General features: G+C 36.3%; 1 protein-coding gene across 1 annotated transcript in view; it reads right to left on the bottom strand.

Annotated features, from left to right (window-relative positions):
* The window catches only part of SIK2 (salt inducible kinase 2), a 142,920-nt gene extending 120,164 nt beyond the window's left edge, over positions 1-22,756 (bottom strand). Inside the window, exon 1 of the mRNA XM_051986959.1 lies at positions 22,489-22,756. Within this exon, the coding sequence (XP_051842919.1) occupies positions 22,489-22,623 (135 nt within the window). The 5' untranslated portion in view covers positions 22,624-22,756. The remainder of the gene's footprint in view (positions 1-22,488) is intronic.
* Positions 22,757-26,664: the final 3,908 nt, after the last annotated feature.

Here is a 26,664-nt window from a genome sequence, read left to right as displayed (position 1 = left end):
TTTGCTTAAAGTATGGGCTGATTTCTTGCTTAGAGAAGGTTAAGGAGTCTCAAGGAATACCTTACTATCTTACATGTTATCCAGATTAATAAACTGTTCTTTAAACACACACACACACACACACACACACACACACACACACACACACTCCCAGCAAACCAAGAATAAAACTTCATTAAGACACACTGAGAAATAAGAGATTGGAGAATAGAAAAATGTCATATACAGAAGAAAAAAAGACACTGTACAACTATAAATTAATATATATATATTTTTAATTTAATTTTATTTAATAATAACTTTGTATTGACAGAATCCATGCCAGGATAATTTTTACACAACATTATCCCTTGCAATCACTTATGTTTCGTTTTTTCCCCTCCCTCCCTCTTCCCCCCCCCCAAAATGGCAAGCAGTCCTATATATGTTAAATATGTGTACAACTACAAATTAAAAAAAAAAACTGAAACTCTTTTTGAAGAGCTATCAGAATGCTTTGAAGAAGCAGCTGCTTATGCTCTAAGGAACAAAAATAGAACCACAGGAGCTCTCAAATAAGAGATCATCCATCCAGTACGTATCAAAGGAAGAAAGAAGAGAACAGTGGTGGATGTTGACTCCATGCTCATGAGGTGCTGTGGCAACTGTTAACCTAAAAACAATAATATAGAGGTCTACCGTCTTTCTAGGCCATGAACAAGACATAACAGAAAACCTCTCAAGTTGTGCCAAAGCAAAGGATAACTATCTATGTCTGATGACTCACTGTGGCACAAATTATACTGCCAGAAGGAACCTGGAAAGCACTGTCAAAGATAATTTTGTCTTGAACAATATAGATACAAATGACATTTACCTGACTACTGTCCTCTGAAAGCAAGAGGTGCATAGAAAAAAAACAATTTAGATAGTGACCTTAATGTTAAATTTTTATTTGAGAACATAATTTAGAGTTCTGTAACATAGCTTAACAAGTAAGCATTACAAACTCCTGGCCAAGAACAGAGTGTAACTAACAAAGGCAGGAAAGAGGGAAGAAAGAAAATCAATTTTTGTTAAGGAAAAAAATTAATTTAATTTTTAAAAATGTTTTTGTCTTCAATCTTGCAAATCTAATTAAAAGAGCTTTAACCTAAAAGGGAGGTAGGAAGGAGAAAATTGCTTATGTAAATTCCCCCAAGTTAGATCCCATATCAAGTAACTAAAATGTAAGAAAAATATCAGTTGAAACATTCAGAAGTTTATAGGAGACAAACCCACAAAAGGATCCAAAAATAAAACCTATGGCACAAAAACCTAAACACAAAGTTTAGGCAACAAGCAATATGAACTAGAGATCCTAAAATAAAAAGAGAAATTTGACCTAAGTATCACTAAGAGTTTGATGAGACCCATATCTAGAATATGCCTCTGAATAAATATACCTTTTTCAAAAGAAATAGCACACTGAAAAATTGTGGAAAGGCAAGGTTCCTCTCATCATTATGGTTCAATGATTTTTATGCAGATGATCTCCAGATCTCTATATAAAGGGCTGAGATATCTGCTCAGCTACAGCTATGCATCTCCAACTGCTTTTTGAATATCAAGAACTGGTTGTCCCATCCATGAGTCTCAAACTCAGTATGTCCAAAACAAATTTTATTACCTGCCCTCTCTCCTTCCAAGGTACCATCATCCTTTCAATTACTTAATGAACTCAGAGTTATTTTTAAAAAATTATTTATTCAATATTTTTCTCCAATTACACTTAAAACAATTTTTTGTTCTAATGCTCTAAAATTTTGTTTAGAATCATTATTTAAAGGAATTTGGAGTAGTTTGGGGGAGAGATTGGGCAGCTTCCTGCCTTTACTCTGCCATCTTGGCTCCACCTTCCTCATTCTCACCTCACCTATTCTTGTCACTTCACTCTCACTCATTTTCTAATGCATGACCAAATAAGTGTCATTTCTGCCTTCACAACATTTCTCATATATGTTCCATTCCCTCTACTCATGGCCACAACCCTAGTTGACGACCTCATCTCATCTTAGTTAGATTACTACAATAGCCTTCTAACTGATCTTCTAACCTCAAATCTACCCCCATTCAATACCATTCTCCATAAATTGCCAAGAGCAGGTATTACCATGACCAACCTTCCAAATGAGCTTTGATGGCTTTCCTATTCCACTCAGGATCAAATATAAAGTTGTCTGTTTGGTATTTAAAGCTCTTTATTACCTGGTCCTTAACTACTTTTCCAATCTTCGATGCCTTTCTCTCCTCCCTGATCCTGCTACACTGCCTACTTGAAGTAACTTGAACACAGTACTCCATTCCCTGTCTCCATGATTTTGCATTGACTGTACCCCATGTCTGAATTCTCTCCTTCTCACCTCTGCCTTTTAGTTTTGATAGTCTTCTTTGGAGACTCAATTCAAATCCCATTTTCTTGCAATAGACCCTTCATGATCTCCTCACTTCTAATGCCTTACCTTTTCAGATTACCTTCAACTCTGTACATATTTTGTGAGTACCTAGTTATTTACATCCTATCTTCTAACTTTAGAACATATTATCCTTGAAGGCAGAGGCTTTTTTTTTTTTTTTTGCCTTTGTATTTCTAGCACTTAGGAAATAGTAAGCATTTTAATAAAGGCTTGTGTACTAACTCTTCATCGAAGGACTCATCGGCCTATTCTTGAGAAGTTGTCATCTTTCTTGGATTGACTTTCTCTAGAAAGTTTGACTATGAAGTTATCGTATGTAATATCGTATGTAATATGTAATAACATATAATATATGTGATATATATATATACACACATATATATAGACATATTAATGTGAGAAAATCTAAGAACAGAAGGGGCTAAGTGTGGTAGAGAATATTTGGGTGAAGATCAATGGGAAGATAAAAGAAGTTGTGTCATAGAAATGTATCACTTGGAAAAAAAGAAGAAATATATGAGGAGTTTGGAAAACTGAATTTAAGCTAGGCACAAACAAACATATAATAGTAACATATAATATAAAGGGACTTTAAATATTCAAACATCTGTTATAGGTTTCTTTGTGTCAAAAGCAAGGCAGTTTCAATGGTAATCTCATTTTTTAAAAGGTGAAGAAACCAACAAAAGAAGTTGAATTCTAGATCTTAATTTCACTAACAGGAAATGATGGGGATCCTGAGGGAGAAGTGACCACTCCCTCTTATAATTTGTGATAAAAGAAAGGAAACCCTGGCACAGTCTGACATGAACCTTAGATTTTGGAAGACTAGATTTCAAAGGGTTTATTAAAAAAAAGCAGGTAAAATTTCATATTTCAAAATTCTACAGGAAAAATCAGTCCCACAGAGATGGAAAATTATCAAGAATTCAATTCTATAGGCACAAACAGGAACCTTGTAAAGAGATGCATGTAGATGAACACAGAATTTACCAACCAACTTAAGTTTTTAAGTTTTTAAAAAGACATACATAGAAGATGAAATGAAGTAACAGAAGATGAATACAAAAGCAAAGTTATAAGAATATTAGCCAAAGTGTGGAAATTCAGAATAAGTTAAGGTCAGTAAGGAAGCTAAAAATAATAAAAAGGTTTTTTTTTTTTTTTTTTTTTTTTTTTTTTAAAAGCTATTCTGGAATAAAGAAGAGTTCCAAAAGTAAGAGGCCAAATTTGGGACAGGTGGAATAAGAGGGAGGGAAAAGAGAAATAAATTGTTCAATTCTTAAATTTGTTTCTGTTTTCTTTATTAAAAGAGGGATTTTTGTATTATAAAAGAGAATAAATTGGCTAGAGTGGAGTTAATAACCAATATAAGTAAGGAAACAATAAGAAAGTACCTTACTGACCATGATAAATTCAAATCACCTGGCTTAAATGAACTACACTTAAAAGTAGAGATAGATATGATCTTGACTCAGAGAATCCTTCTCCTCTTTCAAGACACAGCAAGTTGTTATTGTTGCTCATCTCTGGTTTTGGAAGATAAATAACATCAGGAGGGTGATGTCTTGACTTGCAAGTGAGGCTGGCTAAGTCATCAGCTTCACTCTCTCCTCCAAAGTCACCTAAGTCCAGTGGGCAAGACATAGATCAGCATGAATGGAGAAGACCCTAGATGTAGTGGGAGATCTTGTCCTTTTTAAACTAAGATCTTTAACAAGTCTAAGTTTGTCTGAGGCAATACCATTTTAAAGCCAGGTAAGAAATGAGGCAAGAGATGGCTTGCCTACTCAAAAAAAAAAAAATTAAAAAAAAAAATCTTGTGGGAGGGGAACAGAAAAATTTACAATTCACATGAACCATCAAAATCCAAACAATGACCAAATAAGGCTTGGGCTGGGATATATTATTAGCCAATTAATGACAGCAGAATGATTTGAATTTAAGGCATGGTCAAATAGTTCCAATAGAATCAAAGTCCGGTTTTCCAGAACTCTGTTTCAAGAAATCATCAATGAAATTACATGGGACAAAAGAGTTAAGTGTCCCTGTTTTTAAAAAAATGAGAGAATAAAATAATGATAGAATAAAAGGGAAGAGAAAAAAAAACTAACCTTCTCAAAACCCCCCAATTTTTGTGAGATATGACCTCTGTTCATAAATTCCCTCTCTTCCTTCAAGACACAGTTCATGTGCCACCTTTAAGAAGAGCAAGATCTACACAATATTCAGTTCTTGTACAAGTTCTTTCTTCTGTTCTACATTATATATAGAAAGGCTCATTTTGTTATTTTTTTTAAGTTCAGAATTTTAAAAATAAACATTTACATGAAGTTTTTCCTGATGAGCTCCTTGAATTTACTTATTTTGTATGTATTCTACATATATTTATAGATCTATATGTTGTCTTACTCATAGAATATAAGTTCCTTGACAGTAGGGACTTTTTCATTCTTTGTTTCTACATTTCCTATGCCTGACACATACTTGGTTCTTAAAAATGTTTGCTAATTAAGTAGCTAAATATTGAAACATTGTCAGTCATGCATGAAGAGTGAAAAAACAGGAGAGGTTCTGTAGGACTGGAAGAGTAAGGGTCAAAAAAAGGAAAAGAAAGTCTGCAAACTAGGCCAGTGACCTTGACCTGGATTTATAGAACACACTTAGTACAAATTATTAAGAGATGATTAATAATGTATGGAAAAGAAAGTGGTGATCATAAAGAATTACCATGGTTTTTTATCAAAGACATAATGCCAGGCTAACCTTATTTTTTCTTCTGACTTGGTTACCAACCTGATAGAGCAGAGAAATGCTGCTGATACTGCTTTATTAAATTTTACTAAAAGATTTGCTAAAACATCTCAATCAACCAATAAGTACTTATTAAAGGCTTACTACCTGCCAATGCTAAATAAGAGTACTGAGGCTACAAAGAAAAAGCAAAAACAGTCCCTGTTCTCAAAGACTGTACTTTCATTGTGTATGTAGATATATTGGAGGTATATAGAACATAGATTCAAGGTTACCTTAGCAGGGAAGGCTTTAGCAGCTGAAGGGACAAGAAAAGTATTTCTGCAGAAAGTAGCATTTCAGTTGAGTTTTGAAGTGAGCCAGGAAAGTCAGGAGGCAGAGATTAGGAAGCAAAGCATTCCATGCATGAGGGACAACCGTGTTGTCCCATCTAACCCATTCAGTGTTAGAAGATGGAACATTATCTTCTAGGAACAGCAAAAAGGCTATTGTCATTGGACCAAAGACTATCAGGAAGGTGGGGGATGGTAACTAGTATCAAATACTATCTAGGTCAAGATAGATCAAGACTGAGAAAAGTTCATTAGATTTGGCAATCTCTGAGTCTTTGTTGAAAACATGGAAGGCTATTACAGCCAGATTTGGAAATGGCTGAATGGCCACTCCAAAGAACAGTCATCATTTTTTATTTCACCTTGATAGGAATTCACCAATCAAGTGACCCAGGATACTCTGCATAGTGCTATTTAATATTTTTGTTAATGACTTGGATAAAAAACATAGATAACATGTGCCAAGTTTTTAAATGGCTCCAATCTGGCAGGGATAACTAACACAATGACTAACTGAGTCAGGATCCAAAAATATCTTAACAGACTAGAACTGAAGCAAAATTGACAGTTAATAAGGACAATATAAAGTATTACTCTTGGATTCAATAACTCAATCTCACAAATACAAGGGGAGGGGGATGGTTGGATAATCGTTTTTCTGGAAAAAAAAAGAACTTAGTAGAAGTTTTAATAGTTTTGCCAACACCAATTAATATTGTGATGTGATAACCCAAAATGCTCATGTCACCTTGGGCTGCATTAAAAGCAGCATAAATTCAACAAGAAGAATCTGTTAGTCCTGCTGTTTCCCAACCCTCCAATTTTATACCAGAATTGGTATAAGTGATTCACTTCAAGGAACAAGTTTAGAAAAGGCACTGCTGACCCTGAGAGTATCAAAAGAGCAACCAGATTGGTTGATAGAGCTCGAGTACATGTTACATGATAATCAATGGAAGGAATTATAAACATTTAAGCTGGAAAAAAAGAGTCAGGAGAAACATGATAGCTATCTTAAAGGGGCTATCCTATGAAAATGGGATTAAACTTGACTGATGTGGCTCTAAAGAGAAAGACAACTAGTAGAAATTATAACAAAATTTAGGCTGGAGATCAGAACTTCCTAAACACCTGGAGCTATCTATAAGTAGAATAAACTCCTTTATAAGTATTGGATTACTTTTCAAGCAAAGGTTGGAGTGATACTATGGACATGTTGTATGAGTAATTCCTTTCCAGAAATAAGTTTCATGGGATGACTGATGAGGGCCCTTCCAATTATTAAATTCTGTGACTAGTATAACTTGAGAAAATAAAAAGCAGAATTGTAATAAATTTTGATACTGTATGCCATAGATTACATATAGTAAAAATCTGATAAACAAGGATTTGCTTATAAGTGATAATCTTAACACCAACATTAACAATAAGTGTTTCACTGTATTACTGTCTTATAAGTGGATGAACTAGTTTTTACATGCTCATTAAATAGGCTATGTTTATAATCCTGGATATATTCAAAATTATTTTTCCTTATGTTTGTATATAACTATTGACTGTGCTTTAATATTAGAATTTGAGCTAATAAATTCCTGACTATATGAAACCAAATTCAATTTTGTTATTTCAAGAAATTATGGCAAGATTAGTTTTTACTAAAGTTTAGCATTATTACTTTTCTCTCTGTCTCAGTCTGAAAGCCACATTAAAACAAAAAGCAACACTGTTTATTACTAAAGAACATTTAAAAGATTAATTTCCTTCTCATATGAAAAATGAAAGGCCCTTAAATTAAAATACATACATAAAAAGTGTTAAAAAAACAATTCTACAGAGGATTCATCAACCTATACAAAAAAAGAAAGATGCAAAAAAATGGCATTGGGGGTTTGCAAGGAAGTTACATAGTTATAAATACTTTTCTAACCACCATATCAGAAAGGATTAACATACATTTGCTTTTTGAGGTAATATTTTATTATAATTTAGTTAATAATATCTTAATTGTTCAATGGCATTTCAAGGCATCAGGCATTACTATCCCCATTACACAACGGGAAGTACCAAGACAGGAATGTACTTTTTCAGGCTCAAAAATGTAGCACTGAATGGGATCAAGGATATAATATCAGATTCTAAATCCCATCATAATGTGTTAATAAGCATAGTTAAAAAATTTCAGTGAAAGAAGTATTAAAATTTTACATCTGGAGTAAAATTTACTTGACTGAATGAATATCTTTAAACTTTTGAGAAAACTGGAATCTTTTCCTTTCAAATTTGTACTTCAAATACAAGAGAATTCAATAATAAAAACAAATGGCAAAGTCTTAACTTGATTAAATGGTGGTTAGGATGACTTTTCTTGAATTGGAGAAATATTCAAAGTAATTCAAAGTAATATTTTAATATCAATAAAATGTAACATACTTAGGCTTTTCAGAATTATATAAAAAGCAACTTATTGGACTATACACATATATATGTCAATAATTTACTATTTTAACAACTTATATATCAGTATGGATTTCCAATTTGCTCCATTCTAATCTACCATTAATTAATTTAATTTTAATGTTATGAGTTTTTCTGATTAACCCTATGGCTTTGATTACTGAGTTAGAATTACCCATGAGTTATGTCTTCTTTGATAGAACAAAAACCATTTTTCAGTAATATCCTTTACAAAAGAAAGGTTTATATTAAAAAACATGGGAAAGAGATAAACTGAAAAAAATGTCAAACTTCTGAAATCCATTTAATTTCAAAGAAATCAATGTGCTAATAATTTACAATAGATCATTAATCAAACATCTTCATGCGACTCAGAATAAGAGACCTAGTTTCAGTTATTTCCAAATACATGTTTTCTTACGTGCTTTAGATTAAGAAAGTGAATTTCCCAGGAGGAAGTTTTACATCAGAAATATTTGAAACTTTGCTAGAGTTCAAAATTTCTACAGAATATCAAAGTTTTACACAATAGTTATTTTGCATTTTCATAGTACTTTTCCACTTAAAAAACAAAACAAAACAAAAAAATCAGAGGCAGTTAGCTAGTGCAGTAGATAAAGCACTAATCCTAAATCAGGAAGATCTGAGTTCAAATGTGACCTCAGATATTTGACACTGATTAGCTGGGAAGTCACTTAATCCTGACTGCCTTGCCCTTCCCCCCACAAAAAAGGGGGAAAAATAATTCAAACAATTTTCCATAGACTTTACTACTGAAAATTGGTAACATAACATTATATACAAAGCAATTACAAAATCTTAGTATACCATTTTTACCATATGGCTAAAGCATGGATTATTTGATTTATTCTTTACAAAATTAATCCCTGAATATTAATAATAATGGTAGCTGACATTTACATACTGTCTTCCAGGTACTGTACTATACACTTTATGATTAACATACCATTTGATACTCACAACCACATTGGGAGGTGGATTCAATTAATAATCTCTGTTTTACAGATGAGCAAACTGAAGCAAACCAAAAGAGGTTAAGTGACTTGCCTAGGGATCACAGAGTTAATAAATGTTTGAGGGCAGATTTGAAATTAGATCCAGGGTTGTTGCTTTATTCACTGTGCCACTTATTTGCTTCAGTATCATATATATCACAACTAAAAACTTGTTAATTTGTTGATTTGTGGATTTTACTATTACTATTTAAAATATTAAATTTTTATTTGATGCTCATTCAGAGCAAGATAATTTGGTTACTAAGGAATAAAACAAAGAGTATAAATAATTCTTCAAGTAAGCAGCTAGTGGCAGAGAAAAGACCACAAATTCATAGATTTAGAGATAAAAGGGACCTACAGGAAACACAAAGGATTCCTATAGGTTGCATATTGACTTAGAAAATCATAAGTTAATATTATCTATGTTGTATTATGTTTTTATTTTTGATAAGCACTTCCTTATTACATATTAATTTAGGTATAGAAAACTTCAAATTAACATGACTTGTGTTGAATAATATTTTTATTTATTTTGTAAAACATTTTCCAATTATATCTTAATCTGGGTCAAGAATGAGTTTGACAAGGGCAGCTAGGTGGCACAGTGGATAGAGCACCAGCCCTGAAGTCAGGAGGACCTGAGTTCAAATCTGATATCAGACATTTAACACTTCCTAGCTGTGTGACCCTGGGCAAGTCACTTAACCCCAATTGCCTCAGCAAGAAAAAAAAAAAAAAAAGAATGAGTTTGACACCTCTGATTTGGCCCAACACTCTCAATTTACAAATGAGGAAACAACCACAGAGAAGTGACTTGTCCAAGGTCATATAGTCAGGTAATGACAAAACTGATTGGAACTGAAGTTGTCTTGATTTCAAATCCCACACATTTTCTACTATACCAGATTTCCTCTCAAGACACAGAATGGAAATATGCCAAGAATGATACTAAGTGTTAGGGACACAGAAAGTAAGACTTCTTTTTCTCAAAAAGCTCATACTCTAACTGAAAGGAGATAACACCTATGTACAATTAGGCTTTGGGGCAGCAAGAAAGGTTTGGTGTTTCCTGGGGTTCAGTGGGTAAGATATTTAACGAATTCCAGGAATCTTTACGGTATAATGGCAGATGGATAAAAAAATGCCTATTGATCTGGAAGGCATAGTGGTAGGGCAGATGATAAGGAACAGTGGAACATCACCTTATCACAGATATTAGAGCTATAAACTCCTTATTCATCCAAGTAATAAGAGTGGTCATGTCTCCAGTCAACAATTCTTGGGAAGGGAGTAATTAGCAGATCAGAGTGGAGTCAGCTTCTGGGTTACCTCTGTGACATACATAAAAGAGCCATAATAAAGTACAAAATAAAAGAGTACAAGAGATCAAGAGGTACAAGTTCTGTAGGAATTTGAAATAGAGAACTTACTTCTGGTTTGGGGGAAAGAAGATAACCAGGAAAAGCTAAGTAAAGGAAATGTGACATTTAAAAAAGTCTGTTAACTGCATAAAATGTTATGACAAAGCACAACTGCTTCTGAAAATCTAAAAAACTTCAGAATAGAGTACTATTCTGGAGTAGAGCAGGTAAGATTGCTTTTGGGAAAAAGCTCACTTTTTTTAATGACCTCAAGTTTTCCCCTGAAACAAAGAGCCATGTTTTCAGAACTTATATTCTTTTAATAATATTGCATAGCTACAAATCATAAACTCTTCCACTTAAGAACTGAAATTGAAGATCATTCAGTAGGAAAAGGCAAGACACATAGCAGACGAATATTTTACATTACATTACAATACATTACAAATGAGGAATTACAAAGAAGAAATAAGGTAGAATATGTGTCAGAGAAATGTAGTACCTGGGAAAAAAAAAGGAAAAAAAAACAAGCTCGTCACATTTGCAATGTGAAGGTTAAGAGACAGAGAATTTGAGTACTCCATTGGTATCCATAAAATGTCAAGAAAAATCAATGACAGAAATTAAGTTTAGACCAACATTTTACACCATATATCTTATGTTCCAATGGATGATTTGTCAAAATGACATAGGTCATATCACAAACAAACTAGAGAGGAATGGAAGGAGATAACCTTTAACAATTATGAAGAGTTATTGGCCAAACAGGGAATAGAAATGATCTTAAAAGATAAAAACAGAAAATTTTTATTATATCAAATTTAAAAGCTCCTGCATAAACAAAATTAATCCAATTAGGAGAAGGGAAACAGTTAATTGAGAAATAAATCTTTGCGCCAAACTTCTGACTGAAAGGTCTGACAACCAGGATATTCAGGAAACTGATGCAAATGTAGCAGAACATGAACCATTTCTCAATAATTATATGTGTCAAAGGATAATAACTAGCTGTTCTCTAAAAAAGAAATAGAAGCTATCAACATCTGTATAAAAATTCTTCAAATCACTGATTAAAACAATTCTAAGGTCCTTCTTCATACTTATCAAACAGGATGGTGAAAGGCTTATTACATGAAAATAGGTTAAAGAACATGAAGAGAAGGTTAAAAGGTATATGATTGCTGTCTTCAAGTATTTGAAAGGCTATCACAAACATGCAGAGAGATTAGAACTTTTATGTTTGGCTGCAGACAACAATCTAGAAGCAAAATGGAAACTGCAAAGAAAGAAATTTTAGTTTGATTTGAAAAAAAGTTCCCTCATCACTGGACTTACATAAAACAGGAACAGGCTACCTCATTAATATGGTCAACCAGAGTTCTCCTATCACTACAGGTTTTCAAGCAGAAGCTGGATGATCACATCAAAGGCATGTCATAGAGATTTCAGTTGGACTAGATGGCTGGTCTCCACCTATTTCAAATATGTGATTATGTGTCCTGGAGGAAGGCGTGATCAATAGTATCAAAATCTGCACAAAGAAGTTAGGAAAGATTAGGAAAGTTGAAAAGACCACACTGGACTTAGGAATTAAGTGACTATAATTGTTCTCTCTGATAATATCAACAGTTGGGGCTGGAAGCTGAATTATAACAGTAATGAGGAGGTGAGGAGGTATAGGCAAAATACAAATACAGACGATTTTTTCAAGGAGTTAAAAGGGAAGAAACATATAATAGTTTGATAACAGAAATGAATGTCAGGGTCCAGTGAAGTGTTTTGTTGTTGTTATTTGGTTTTTCTTTTGAAGGTTTGGGTGTGCTTGAATATGTTTCTAGATACCAAGGAAAGATCTAAGATTGAATAACAAGAGTGAAAAACTAATGAGACAAGCTTCTGCAGAAAAAAGACTGAATTTAGAACAAGATAGAAAAGTTGACTTTGGAAAGTAGAGGCACCTTTTCCTCAAGGAGCAAAGGAGAAGAAGGATGAAAAATTAGAGGGACAATAGTGAGTAAGAACAGAGTCAAGAGCAGATGATTTGTATTTTCTCAGTAAAGTACAAAGTGAGGAGATCTTAGAAATTTTAGCTTCCTTCAAGATCCAGCCTAAATGATATCTCCAACATTTTTGCCCATCCTGCTTCTCTCTGTAGCTGGTGGCCCTTCTCATAACTGCTTTGTATCCCAGAACTGAGAGTAGAAAGAGATGTCAGTGGCTATCTGGTCTAACATATGCACAAAGAAATCCCTATTATAACATTGTTAACAAGTGGTCATTTAAGCTCTGACTGAATTCTCTCTTCTTCAGGGCAAATATGCCTAGTTTCTTCAAGTGATGTTCCTGTGATACTAACTCAAGGCTCTTCATCATTCTGGCTGCCCCTCCTCCTCTAGATGCCCTCTCAGCTTACCAATAGTTTTAAATGGCAGCAACCAAATCTAAAGACCCCAGATGAGGTCTAAAAAGAGCAGAATACAGTGTGACTTATCACCTCCCATTTCTGGGAAGCTATGGCTCTCCTAATACAATCCCAATTGCTTTACTTTCTTGGCTGTCACATGTTGAGCTTGCAATCCACTAACCCTCTCCCTCCGCCAAGAGTTTTCAGAACAACTGCTGTCTAATTAGGCCTCCCTATGTTATATCTGTGTGAAGCTAAATTTTTTTAAATTTAAGAGTAAGTCTTTATATTCAACCTTAATGAATTTCTCTTTATGAAATTCAGCTTAACGCACCAGTCTCTCCATTTGGATTCTATGATTCTATCATCCAGTGGGTTAGTAACTAACCATCCCAGCTTTATATCACGAGTAAATTTGGAGAATGGACCAGCCAGTCTTTATCAAAGACTGATTAAAAAAAAAAAAGTTAAATAGAAAAGAGCCCAACCTACATGCCAGTAATATTCCACTAAAGATTGCTCTCACACTACTGGGTAACTATCAGCATACATTCTTTTTCTTCCAATAGAAGGTGAAGTATTTCATTTCTATCTTTGTATTCCCAATCCAGACTCTGAGGAGCCCTTATAAACAATGGCTGAATTGGCTAGAGAAGAGCAGAGAAGGCACTGGAGGCTGAAGAGAAAAGAGACATTTGGAGAAAGACACTGAAGATAGTAGAAGCATAAATCAACAAACAACAAAAGTTTTGTTGTTCAGCAAGGAAAGAAAGTAGAGATTAGATATAAAGTAGAGAATAGATCTAATTAGATATAGATATAGTAAAGTGGTGTGATTTCTTTCAATAGCCTTCAGCAACTTGAGAGCACAAAAGGATAAGGGAGAAGGTCTGCTTGATTCAGAAAACTGTTAATCATAGTAGAGCAAGAAGACCAGGGAGCAGAAAGCGAGAAAGTAGTGGACCTGTCCAAGATTAAGAAGGGAGAAAAGTGAGGATAAAAGCAACAGACTCGGGGAAAGGGGGGGGGGCGAGAAATGTGAAACAAGTAAGTGAGAACATCATGAGGAGGTAGGTCAGGAAATAGTGACAAGAAAACGGAAATTCAGAATTCAAAAATCAAGCATGTTTCTGGATAGTGGTGTGGCTAAGCTGAGCCCATCCTTGTGGATTGTCTGGATGCAGGAAAGCTGCAGGTCAGGGGAATTAGGAGGCTAAGTCCCATATGTATGAGGGCAGGTCCTCAGGCCCAGTGCATTCCCCAAGTAAAACTTCATGGTTTGGGCTGAAAATAAAGACTGTGAGCAAGGTCCTGAAGATGATCTAGTAGATCACAGTAGCAAGAATATGGATGAGTAAACCACGAAGAAAGGAGCATCCCTGCTAAATGATGCTGAGAGACAGAAATGGTATGGGGAAGCCAACTCTTCTAGTGTTCCAAGGATGTAACAACAATGGCATCTCTGACTGGCTAGTGATAAACTGCCATTTTGAGGAAAGTCAGGTTTCTATGAAACCAAGAAAGTGAAAAGCAGATCTGCAGGACTAAGAGAAGTTTGCTAGTAATTAAACCAGGGTTCTGGAGGACCCCAAGGAAAAGGAGAACCGAAGAAGAAAAGAACTAAAGGACTGAATCAGACACAGACAAGGATACAGGGAGTAGTAGTAGAAGAAAGGTCCTTTGATCTCAGGAGAACATGTCCACTACAAATCACTGAGATTAAATGATGATGTAATGATTGTGGCCTCCATTTCTCAGGGTTTTATGATACAAAGAAGAACTGATGAATAGAGAGAGAAGGATTAAGAAGAAGGTCTTCCAAGACTGGACTGGACTCCTTTGTGGCATTAGCTTAGGGTTTGCACCTACCAGGATAGTAGGAAATGAGGCACATTCAGGAGGTATATCTCACACTTGTAACATACAAATAAGGCACACCCAGAAGACACATCCTATCCTATACCTAGATCATACACTTGGTGTATGGTCCCCTAGTATCTAGTTCTTCTTTTATTCAATCTTATATCAGAGATCCAGACTCACTAGCAATGGTCTCTGGCTATGGCTCAAATGTCTCTGGCTCCAGATAAGGTGTCTAAGACATGGACAGAATAATACAAGATCTTTGCCTTAAATCTCTGGCCATAGCTAAGACAAACTTTTAAATTTTTGTATAGTACTAGCAAATAGAAAGACATCATGATATAATATAGAGAGCTGGCCTTGAAGTCATGGAGCTTGGTATGAGTCCCTCTCACTGGCTCTGGCTTTGCAACCTTCTCAGTGCTCCAGAAAATTCTCTAGTCATAGGTCTTAACTTTTTTTTTTTTTTTCTGTCACAGACCTCTGTGGAAGTCTGGTGAGACCTATGAACCCCTTTTGAGGATAAAATAAAATACACAGGATTATAAAGAAAATCAATTATAAAGAAATACAATTATCATGGATAGTAGGTTAAGAACTTATGATCTAAGACTACAGTTAAATTACAGCTAAGTAGCATTTAAGTTGCCCATCTAAATTAAGGAAAGTTCCTCATACTGATGAAGTCATAGGTAAGGACCACAAAAAAAAAAAAAATTTACCCCTCTTCCCCCAAAAAAGACATTAACCAACTACATAGATAGGATAGCATATAAACCATTACTTTTGTCTGAGGGAATTTACTTAGGGTTTGTGAGTCTTGACTCATACTGCATGTCAATTAGCTGTAAGATGCAGGTAGATGAGCAACTCACCAAATTAGTCCAGCAATATGTATAATTTCAACTAGTACCTCATATGAACAATAAGCTAAGCCCAGAATTGGAGCTGGAAAAGGTTATCAGGCTGAATTACAGCTTGGAAGTTATGTAGTGCTTTCAATGATCCCAACCTGCTCATCTCTTTTAATAGCAATACTTTCCTAGTAATGCAACATGACTTAGAATCACTTAACATCATAATGTGAAAAGAATAAATTACATGTTATCCAAAGGAGGCTAAAAGGTGTAAACAGGCTGCTGTAAGTTACCCGTGATAACTTCCCTTTGAAAAATAGCATAAAAGATTTGATTGAGAACTTCCAAGCCTGGAAAAATAGGTTGATTAATTAAGAATCAGACACTAGCTGTGTGACCATGAGCAAGTTGCTTAACCCTTTTTTTTGCCTTAGCTTCCTCATCTGTAAAATCAACTAGAGAAAAAATCTGCAAAACACTCCAGTATCTTTGGCAAGAAAATGCCAACTGGTGTTATGAAGAATCAGACATGACTAAAAACTAACTAAGCAACGAAATTAAGAATGAAGAGAAAAAACACTGGTATAGTGATATTCTTGAGACAATAAAAGAAAAAGAATGATTCTTAATTGTTTAAGGATCACTCAACTTACTGAAGAATATCCCTTATCAAGGATCTAAAATGTATTAGGCACTATGCTATGGATAAATAGTCCTCGCCTTCAAAAAGTTTCCATCATAGCTGAGGAAACAATATGTATACAGACAAGTGGAAACAAAGTATGTACAAAGTATCCTAGTGTATATGTGTGTGTGTGTGTGTGTGTGTGTGTGTGCGCCCACATGCATGCACTTCGGGGGGAACAAAGTTGGGGAAAGGAGAGTGAAAGGTCTCATGCTGGATGTAGCACCTGAGTTGTGCTCTGATTTGTAGGAATTCTAAGAGGCAGAAGTAAGGAGGAAATTCAATCCATACATCAGTGGCGGCCTCTATGAAGACACAGAGATGAGCAATGCATTATAATGTGCAAGGAAAGAGAAAAAATGAAGTTTGGTTAGAATGCAGACTGTGAAGGGGAATAATGTGTACTAAATCTGGGAAGGTAGGTAACAGCCAAGATATGTTAAATACCAAACAGAGGAGTTTGTATTTTTTTTTTTTATTAAAGCTTTTTATTTACAAAACATATGCATGGGTAATTTTTCTACACTAACCTTTGCAAAACTTTCTGTTCCAAAATTTTTCCTCCATCCCCCTACCCCCTTCCCTAGATGGCAGGTAGTCCAATACATGTTAAATATGTTAAATACAGTACATGTATACATATTTATACAGTTATCTTGCTGCACAAGAAAAATCAGATCTAGGGAAAAAAAAAAAAAAAAAAAAAAAAACCTGAGACGGAAAATAAAATGTAAGCAAATAATAAGAGAAAGAGTGAAAATGCTATGTTGTGATCCACACTCAGTTCCCACAGGCCTCTCTCTCTGTGTAGATGCCTTTCTTAATCACTGAACAACTGGAACTGGTTTGAATCTTCTCATTGTTGAAGAGAGCCATGTCCATCAGAATCTATCATCGTATAGTCTTGTTGCCATGTATAATGATTTCCTGGTTTTGCTCATTTCACTTACCATTAGTTCATGTAAGTTTCTCCAGACCTCTCTGAAATCATCCTGCTGGTCATTTCTTACAGAACAATAATATTCCATAACATTCATACATTATAATTTATTCAGCCATTCTCTAATTGATGGGCATCCACTCAGTTTCCAGTTTCTTGCTACTACAAAGAGGACTGCTACAAACAGTTTTGCACATGTGGGTCCCTTTCCTTCCTTTAAGATCACTTTGGGATATAAGCCCAGTAGTAGCACTGCTGGGTCAAAGAGTATGTATAGTTTAATAACTTTCTGAGCATAGTCCCAATCGCTCTCCAGAATGATTGGATCTGTATTTTTTCCTACAGGCAAAAGGATGCTACTGGAATGGCATGGTCAAATCAGTGTTTTAGGAATATTATTTTGACAAATTCATGAAGGATGGATTAGAAAGAAGGAAGACTAAAAGCAGAAAGATTTAGTTAGAATAGTGATGAAACACCAAATTGAGGTCGTGGTCATCTAAAATAGAAGGAAGAGGACAGATGTAGAAGATGGTGTGGCCATGGAAGACTTGGCGACTAATTAGATAGGGCCATCTAGGGGACAAAAGAGCAGAGTACTGATTGTTTTCAGCTACAAGAACAGTGGGTGTAGTAAAAAATTAGAAATGTGAGGAAGGATGGATTTAGGGGGAAAGATGATTTGTTTGGGAAAACTTAGACAAGAGTCATATAAGATAAGATATGGAAGTATACAATTTGCAAGAGGAGAAACAAGTCACACATATTCTGTAACATATGAAAGCTTATTTCTCTGATACAGATTGAAAGAAGATATCAACAAATAGAAAGATTTATTGGAACTATAAGAAAAATAAGCTCAATTCTCCTATTGTCCAGCTTCTTCTTTTATGTAAAATTAAATTTAAAAAAGGAGATACATGAATCTCAGAAATAACTTGGTTAACTAGCATGAAGTGATCTGAAAAACTAGGATGGGGTCAACAGCTATTTTAAGGGACAAGAGCTATTTATTTTAACACTTTGGATATAGTTGTTAAAATATACTATTTTGTATGCATATAATATATGCATATATATACACATATACACATACATTCAAATGATGTGGCGGATGTTACTTTAATCCCATCTGTTTTGATTTCTACACATCTGTTACTTTATTTAATTTCAAGAGGTACTTTAGGTGCTGTTCCATTTTTGTTTATTTGTTTACAGCTGAATACAGTGAAACTTAGAAAGCTTGTGATTTGCCAAAAATTCCAGAGCTAATAAATGTTAGAGGTACAATTTGAATCCAAGTCTAATTTAATTTATTCAGTTATCCTACTATGTACTATATATATGATATCTCTTGAAATTAAGTATTACGACTCTTGGTGTATATACATCTCTTACAAACCTAAAGTTCCATGAGGTCAAATTGTTTATCTTCCTTATAATGGCAGAGTGTTCCACATATAAGAGTTTTTTAATAAATGTTTATTAAATTAACTCCCAAAGAAGAAAAAAACCAAAGGAGAGTACCCCAAAGGGAGATGGGTGGGTACATGAGAATGAGGGAAGCAGTTTAGGCGTGAAGAGTGGGGAAAAGAGAAGCTTAATAGCTTTGAGCTTTAATGCACTCTAAGCCTTCATGATTCATTATTCCTAATCCAGGACAAGTTGGTGCAGATAAGTCACACAGGTACAGACTGATTTCTTTATTTTGGCTTAAAAAGAAGCAAGCATATACTCAAAGAGTCATATGTTGTTCAATAGTTTCAGACCCCTGGATTAGACCAAAATGCAGTACACCTACATGATTTAAGACTAGAAAGGACCTTAGATCTTCAACACCAAAGCATTCATTACAGATGAACAAACTGAGCTATTTTGCCTGAGGAAGAAAGGAAAAAAGTAGCAGAGCAAAATTTGAATCTAAGAGTCTTGAGCCTGAAAATCCAGCATTGGATTGCAACAATTGGAGAAGTAAACTTGAATTCCTTAAGGGTCACACAATGCATATAGCAACTGGACCTATGATTTTAGTGAATAAAGTTAACTCCTAAGTAGGGATACTCCCTTTTTTGCAAATATCTTCTTTCTACCAATGCAGGAGGGCACCTTCAGTGCAACTTCGTTTTAGAGAATTGGGAACTGCTTGATATTCTGGGAGGATAAGTGTCTTTCCTATGGACACTTCACATGCTCTATAAAAAAAAATTATACATAGGAGGAAAGGGGGAATCAATAAAAAACAGAAAGAGTTTCATTGTTTATGATTTTCAAACAAGCTTAAGATTTATCCTTAATCCTGAGAACAAGATATCATCTCTAACTTATGATGCATATATTATACTGAATATTCAATTCCATTCTATTAAAATCAAAACAAAAATTTCCCCCCAAACCCCTGTAACTACAATGTAAATATAAGAATATATTGTTGATACATACTTTTAATACTATGCATACAAATTTAGAAAACAAACAGAAGTAAGCTTTAAAATTTGTTGCTTATTTCTATTTAAATATTCTCATTATAATTCCATAATTCATTCAATAACATTATAACTTAAAATGATTAAAAATAAAATTAGGAAACAATTCTACCAGCAGCCTAGTTTTGTAGGTTGAATTTATGGCTGACATTTATCTAGGCTTTACTAAGCTTTGACAGAATTATTATTAAATTTATTTTTTTTAAATCATCCAAGAATACATAAGAAAATTTTAACACATAAGATAAAATTCCCTCACAATAAACATATTAGGAAGTAAAATGAAATTACTAGTTCCACAGATTTGCTGAATTAGTTATAAATAATTTCAAACCTCACACAACTTAGGACAAATATTTTCTTTAGGTCCTATCCAAGTAAGTCATTCTCTATTAAAAAATAGAAAGAGAGAGAGAGAGAGAGAAAGATAGTGTGTGTGTGTGTGTATCTTTAAGATTTTCAATGTGCTTTATTTGTTCTCATTTGATGCTCACAATAACTCTGTAAGGTACCATACCTGAATCTGTACTACTTGTAGAGAAATTCTTATTTAAAAGCCACCATAAAAATTAAAGCTTCAAATAAAGAGAACCTAGCTCTTCACTGCTCCTTTGACTGGCTATTGCCCTTCTACTCCTTTCACTTCATTTCTTTTTTCAAACATAAACCAATGCTATTAGGTCACTCAGCAAACCACTACACACAAGCAGAAGAACTGGGTGAAGGAGGGGTAATATAGGAGGAAAAAATTTCTTTCCTCTTCCAAATCTGCTTCAAATTTCTTTTTACTTACTAATATAAACTCATTTTAAAAGCTATATCCAGTTCTCTGTAGATTAGGAATCTAGTTTCTGGTATACTCAGTCCTCCCTCAACCCTATCATACTATTACAAAGTCTCAATATAGCTAACACATACATAGTTCTTAGATCTTTCACTTTCATACTTCTATCAAAAGATGGGACCTACAGATTGACACACCTAGCTCCATAATAATGTATTAATTTAATACCAGTTCAAAAGGAAACACAAAGAGGATTTGAGTTGCCATCTTCAAGAAGTCATATAGCACCTAGGTTGGCCCAGACAAAGTGACATGACTTATTTAAATTCTTCTAATAGTATCAGAACTCATTTAAAAAATATTGCCAATCTGAACTATTTAGAATGAAGCACAATCTATGAAATATACAGATTTTAATAATTAAATACTTGAAATTTTTGCTCAGAAACATTGTTCTTTATATTTAAGATAGCCATTAACCAAAAAGATATTAAAATACAATTTCCGTCTATTTAATTCACTGTTAATTGTTAATTTTTGAGGGAATTAGAAATTTGTAGTTTGTAATTTGACATGTTTTGTTTTAAATTAAATAAAAGTTGAGATCATATGGAACAGAAAACTGATAATTTCATTATGTTTACTTCCTGGCTGTAAGCACAAACTTGATAGAGATAGCTAATATGGTAAGTTTGGTGAACAAGAGAGAACAACCTTGTGACCTTGGTCCAGTTGCTAAAGAAACAAGGAGGTATCTCACATTTGGGATGCTTTAGTATCAGCAGAGAGGCCAAAGATAGAAGATGACACAACAATAAAGCTCTTTTCTCCTAAAAAAATGAGCCCATCAGGTCAGATAAAGAAGGAATTTTGGAGAAAAATCATTCTGAAAACCAACCGGGGAGGAAAAAAAAAAGAGTAAAAAATAATAATTGCGCTTCCAGGCCTCTTAGCATTTTGAAAACAACCCCTTACAAAGGAAAAGTATATTAACTTTACCCCACATTCAAACTAGGATGGTCATTAGTACAAATTGGAAAAGATGACCAAGGAAAAGATTCTATTAGCAACTAAGACACAACAGACTACCTCAAAAAAAATACAGGGTTTCACTCTCCAAGAGATGTGGCTTTTGTTTCCACGGTTTTTCAAAGGTTTTTTTTTGTTTTTGTTTTTTTTTTGTTTTTTTTTTTTAATTTGAAAAACTTAAAACACAAAAAGATGAAAACAGTTTGGAGTAAATAGGCAAAACTTGCAGAAGAATGAGTTTGACTAGAGAAGGAAGGTGGTGAGATTTACGAGTGGCATCAGCATGTGCAATACATGGAAGAACGTCTACCTTCTGTTAGTAACGAAGCGGGTTTTTCAGTAAAGAGTCAAAATCTTTCAAGGTTTAAAGGCATCGGTTCACAACTCCCAAGCGCCGGCGGCAAAGGCACAACCCCTAGATTAAAGCGCAGATTTCTAGCTAGGCTGACCCAGAGGTAACTAACCACTGACATCTTCAAATGCACCAAATACTTGAGCCAGTTCTATTGTCTGGGAAGTGAAATGCAAAAACCACCGAGGTGAGAGACTTCTACTCCCCGAACCCAGAGAACGTAAAGCGTCTCGCAGGAGGGGCGCAAGGGGCAGTGGCTGACAGACATGCCCAGGGACAAGGGAGCTTCTCTCCGTATAGGGCGAAGAGAAGACCCTCCCTTTATGGTCCCCCGAGGGGCAAGCCTCGACACCTCGGCCCCGAAGAATCTCACGCCGTCAGTCCCTTTAGCAAAACCCTGACGACCGAGTCCCGAAGGGGAGGGAAGACCGAGGTAGGGTCCGTTTCCTACAAATAGGGGGGATGCCACCCAACGTTACGGGGACCGAAGAAACCCTGCCCTGAAGGCCAGGTGCTGAGAAGGACGAAGACGACGGTTCCCGGACCAGGGTGCGGACTTGGGGGCAGTCGGGTTTCCGTGCCCGTAGCCACCTCGCCCGGTCCCGGTGCCCTCGGGTCGGACCCGCGCCCCGGACTTTCTCCCAGGCCGCGCTGGCCTCGGCTTCGGGGATCCGGCCCCTCGGTCCGCTCGACTGTTCCTTCCTACCTCCCCGGTGCCTGGGTCCCCGGGCCTCACCTCGGTCTTGGTGATGCGGTGGCGCCCCAGCTTCACCACGGCGAAGTTGCCCTTGCCCAGCGTGCCCTCGATGTCGTAGAACCCCACCCGAACCGGCCCGCGCTGCAAGTGCCTCGGGCCATCCGCCATGACCATGCTGGGCCCCGCTGCTGGACACGGGCGGACTCGAGGACAAGCGGGCGGGCGGGCAGACGCGGGCGCAGACACGGCTCCGGCTCGGGCTCGACAGCGGCGGCTACGGCGGCGGCGGCGGCGGCTCCGCTCGCTCCTTCGCCCCTTTTCCCTCCCGCTCTGCGGGGCCCAGCCAGGCGCGCGCCGCCGCTGACGTTCGCCGACGTCAGGGAGGCCGGGATGGGGGTTGGGGAGGGAAGCAAAGAGGGGGGCGGGTCCGATACTCGATCTGTCACCATGGCGACTGGAGCCACGCCGACGTCGGCACTGGCGCTGGGACAAGGAGGGAGTAAGGGATGGGGAGGGGCGCGCGGGGCCAGGACTTTTTGCTCCCGCCCCCGCCTCCCGTCTCGGCTGGGCGGGAGGAGCGGTGAGCTCGGGACTCTTGCAGTTGCTCTCCGCCGAGAAGAGAAAGAGCGAACTCTGGCGGACGGAAGCGAAGGGTGCAGCGACTGTCTGTCAACCTTTTTCTAACGTCCTACGGGGTCGCTCCCTCTGAGACTTCCCCCGCCCTCGAAGGGATCGAAGCAGTCTTAAAACTGCTTAGGTAGAGCGCAGCTCTCCCAGATTGGAAGGATGCGATGCCCCAGAGTTTTAGGATTAAGCTGACTGTGCTTAAATCTATATTATACCATACAGTAGGGAAGCAAGACTGGTCCCTCCCTTCATGGAACTTACACAAGTTAACATATAGCATATAGAAGTATAGCTCGGGGTGAGGGATAGAATCCCAGAGATAGTGATTGTAGACCCAGGGCTACAGTGATATGTACTGAATGATTAAGTATGATACTGAAGCAAAAGTATCGGTGATTTGATTACTGTTGCCAGCGCAAGCCACATTTCGGTTGGGAGGTGGAGTGTTGGACAGAGGGCTGTATTAGCATACTGGGCAGGGGCGTGCAGAGAGTAGGTAGGAGAGAGAAGGCAAAAAAAGGGGGGGGGGAAGAAGGGGAGGAAAAGGACTCAGAGAACTGGGAAGATTATCATAGAAAAACTTTATAGTGGCCCGTGATGTAATGCTGAAAATCCTTGAGTAGGGTGCCAATGCTTCAATTAAAATATAAGAACTAATTTTGAAAAGCAATTTAAATTCAACCCAATCTCAATTTATGATAGTCAAATTTTCTTCCTTTCTCAAGGCAGCGTTTTCTCTTCCAATCCATCACCGCCAAAAAAAGAAAAAAAGGGAAGAAGGAAAGAATGAGGAACTAGCTATGAAGCTCTTTGCACAGCTCATTCCCTTTCATTATTATAGGACCTTCAAAATGTGTCTGCTGAAAATGCTTTGATTCTGATGTGCTTTACATTTCCTGGTGTAACCCGTGGTAACGAAATTCCTTCCTGATAGGCAAGGCCCAAGTATCCTTTGGAGATGTTATTTTTCTCTGTTTTATTTTGGGTTTTTTTTTTTTTTTTTTTTGCCCCTTTGAGAAGATCCAGGAACTTTTTAGCATTTGGCATTCATCTGAATTATTGTCTAGGTCTCCTCTACAGACATATGGGCTCTAAAGGCTCAAACTATGAATAGTATTATTTATTAGTTAATGGAAAGAGATAGGATTTGTATTTGAGCTCATAGATGCAGCAATACACTCCCCATAAGTAATATCTTCTCAGAGAATTGTACAATGACATAATTATGACCTAGAAGGCTCCAGACAGTGGGAATTGCGATTTCCCTCCCCCCAAATCAATGCTTCCCTTTAGGTTTATCTGTGGTTTGCCTCTTGCATCTCTACTCCTCTTAAAAGGTATTATTGATTACTGTTCCCCATTATTATTCGTACTTGTTGATTTCCAGTATTCTTCAATGGCTCTCTATTAATCTCCAGCAAATGACAATTCTCTCACTATCATTAATGTCTTTTGTAGCCCTTGCTTCCTGTCACTCACTTCTCACTAATCCCTGCAATTAGGCTTTCCTTCACAAATAGCGTTTGTTCCTTTCCCAGAGAAACAAATTGGTCACCTGGCCTGTATAAAATAAGTCTCAGGGCATTTTTTTTATATTTCAAACTCATACATTCCATTTATCTTTAAATCTTCTTTTGTACATAGCACATCTCATATAATAGGCTTAATGATGGAATAAGGAGAGCATAGTCATAGGAATCTCTAAAATGAGTCTTTGTCTTAAAATCCCATGTAGACATGGTACTTATTTACCTTTTACTATTTCCTCCTTCACAAGGCTGTGCATCTTCAGCTCACGTAAGCATCTTACACTAGGCTCCTGAAATTCAGAGAAACTCCTCTACTTTCTGCTTGTTGGTCTTTCTGTCTTGTATTTTTTTCCATCTTTTATCCTCCTAGGCAGATGGTCTGAATTAGTCAAATTACTCAGGGTTTCTTTTGGAAAAGAGGATAGATGGCACTGATTCCTAGTTGGCAAGAAAGAGACTCATCACTTCATAGAGTTTGAAAAGTTGTAAGGGACCTCAGTGGCCCTCTAGTCTGACCTATATATGAAGGAATTCCCCAGGATAGTTTACCCAATAACTGAGGAACCAGCCAATTGTTGAATTATATGAAGAGCTCCAAGGAAGGGGAACCCATCATTTCTTAGTATTATACAACTTGATAGGAAGCTTTTCCTTGTTTCAAGTCTGAATTTGTTTCTTTGCAACCTCTATCATTCTTGATTTTGTCCTTAAGGATCAAACAGAACAAATCTAATTCCTTCTCCACATGATAGGCCTTCAAACATTTGAAGACACCTATTATGCCCCCACTCTAGGCCAAATATATGCTGCCTGCTTTAACTGATCTCTCTATCTGGTATGAACTCAAGATTCTCCTGGCTAACTTTGGATTCTCTGCAGTTTATCACTGTTTTTAAACAGTAGTGTCCAGAAATGAAGACAACACTCTAAATGAGGTCTAAAGAAAACAGAGTACCATGAGATCATCACTATCCTATTCCAGGAAGCTCTGCCTTTCTTTAGTAGCTTTCGTAGCTGCCATATAACTCATAATGGACTTGCATTCCACTTAAACACCCAGATCTTTTTCAGAACAACTGAAAAGTCACAACTTGTAAAATGACTTATATCCCCAGGTAACATTTATCCCTCTTGCAGCTTAACGCTCTAGCCAATCAATATTTTTTTGCATCCTGTCTCTATCATCCAGTATATCATCCCTCCCAGCTCTGTGTCATCTTCAAATGTGATAAATATACCATTTATGCCTTAATTCAAGTCTTTGATAAAAATAGTAATTAGCACAGGACAAGCACAGATCCCTAGAATACTTCCCTGGAAACCTCTACCTTACAACAAACTATTAAATTCTTTGAATTCATCCATACAATCAATTCTGAATTCATTTGATTGTGTTATTGTTTAGCAGTCATGGAGTGATGCATAAAGAGCTGACCTTGAATCCAAAAAGGACTGGTTCTGACATATATTGACTGTGATCCTGGGCAAGTCTCTTAACCTAAGTGTTTTAGGTAATTCTATAAGTTACAGAGAAAGTATCTGCAACTTACCATTGTCCTTCTTGACTGTGATATTAAATTACTTGTCTTAATACCATGGAGTTCCCTTCTCTAGGAGGTACCTATATCACTGAAATTGCAAGTCTAATTCTTTATCTGTATCTCTCCATCTTCTCAAAAAGAATTATATGGTGTGTTTTATAGAAAGGCTTTTGCTAAAAACTGGTTTATTCACAGTATCTTCCTCATCCTCTAGTTCAGTAATCTTGTCAGAAAAGAAAATGAGGTTAACTTGGTATGAACTGCTCTGGATGAAACCATTTTTGCTCTTTATAATCACCTTTTAAGATGTTCATTGCATCAGTGAGCCATGCTAATACTTTTCCAGGAATTGAAGTCAAAGTTTTATAGTACCTGTCTCATTCATTTCTAAAGGGTTAATAATAAATAATCCACTTAATTAACTTGTAAGTGCTCTCTGTTTCCTCTCCAGCACTCTGGAAAGTTAAATTATACTAATGTAAACAAATAGTTGGCCACTGGGCAGTGCAGTGGACAGA

This window comes from Antechinus flavipes, chromosome 3, assembly GCF_016432865.1.
Source record: "Antechinus flavipes isolate AdamAnt ecotype Samford, QLD, Australia chromosome 3, AdamAnt_v2, whole genome shotgun sequence".
NCBI classification, from domain to species: Eukaryota; Metazoa; Chordata; class Mammalia; order Dasyuromorphia; family Dasyuridae; genus Antechinus; species Antechinus flavipes.
Note: the sequence above shows the minus strand (reverse complement) of the source record. Positions and strands in the feature narration are given on the sequence as shown.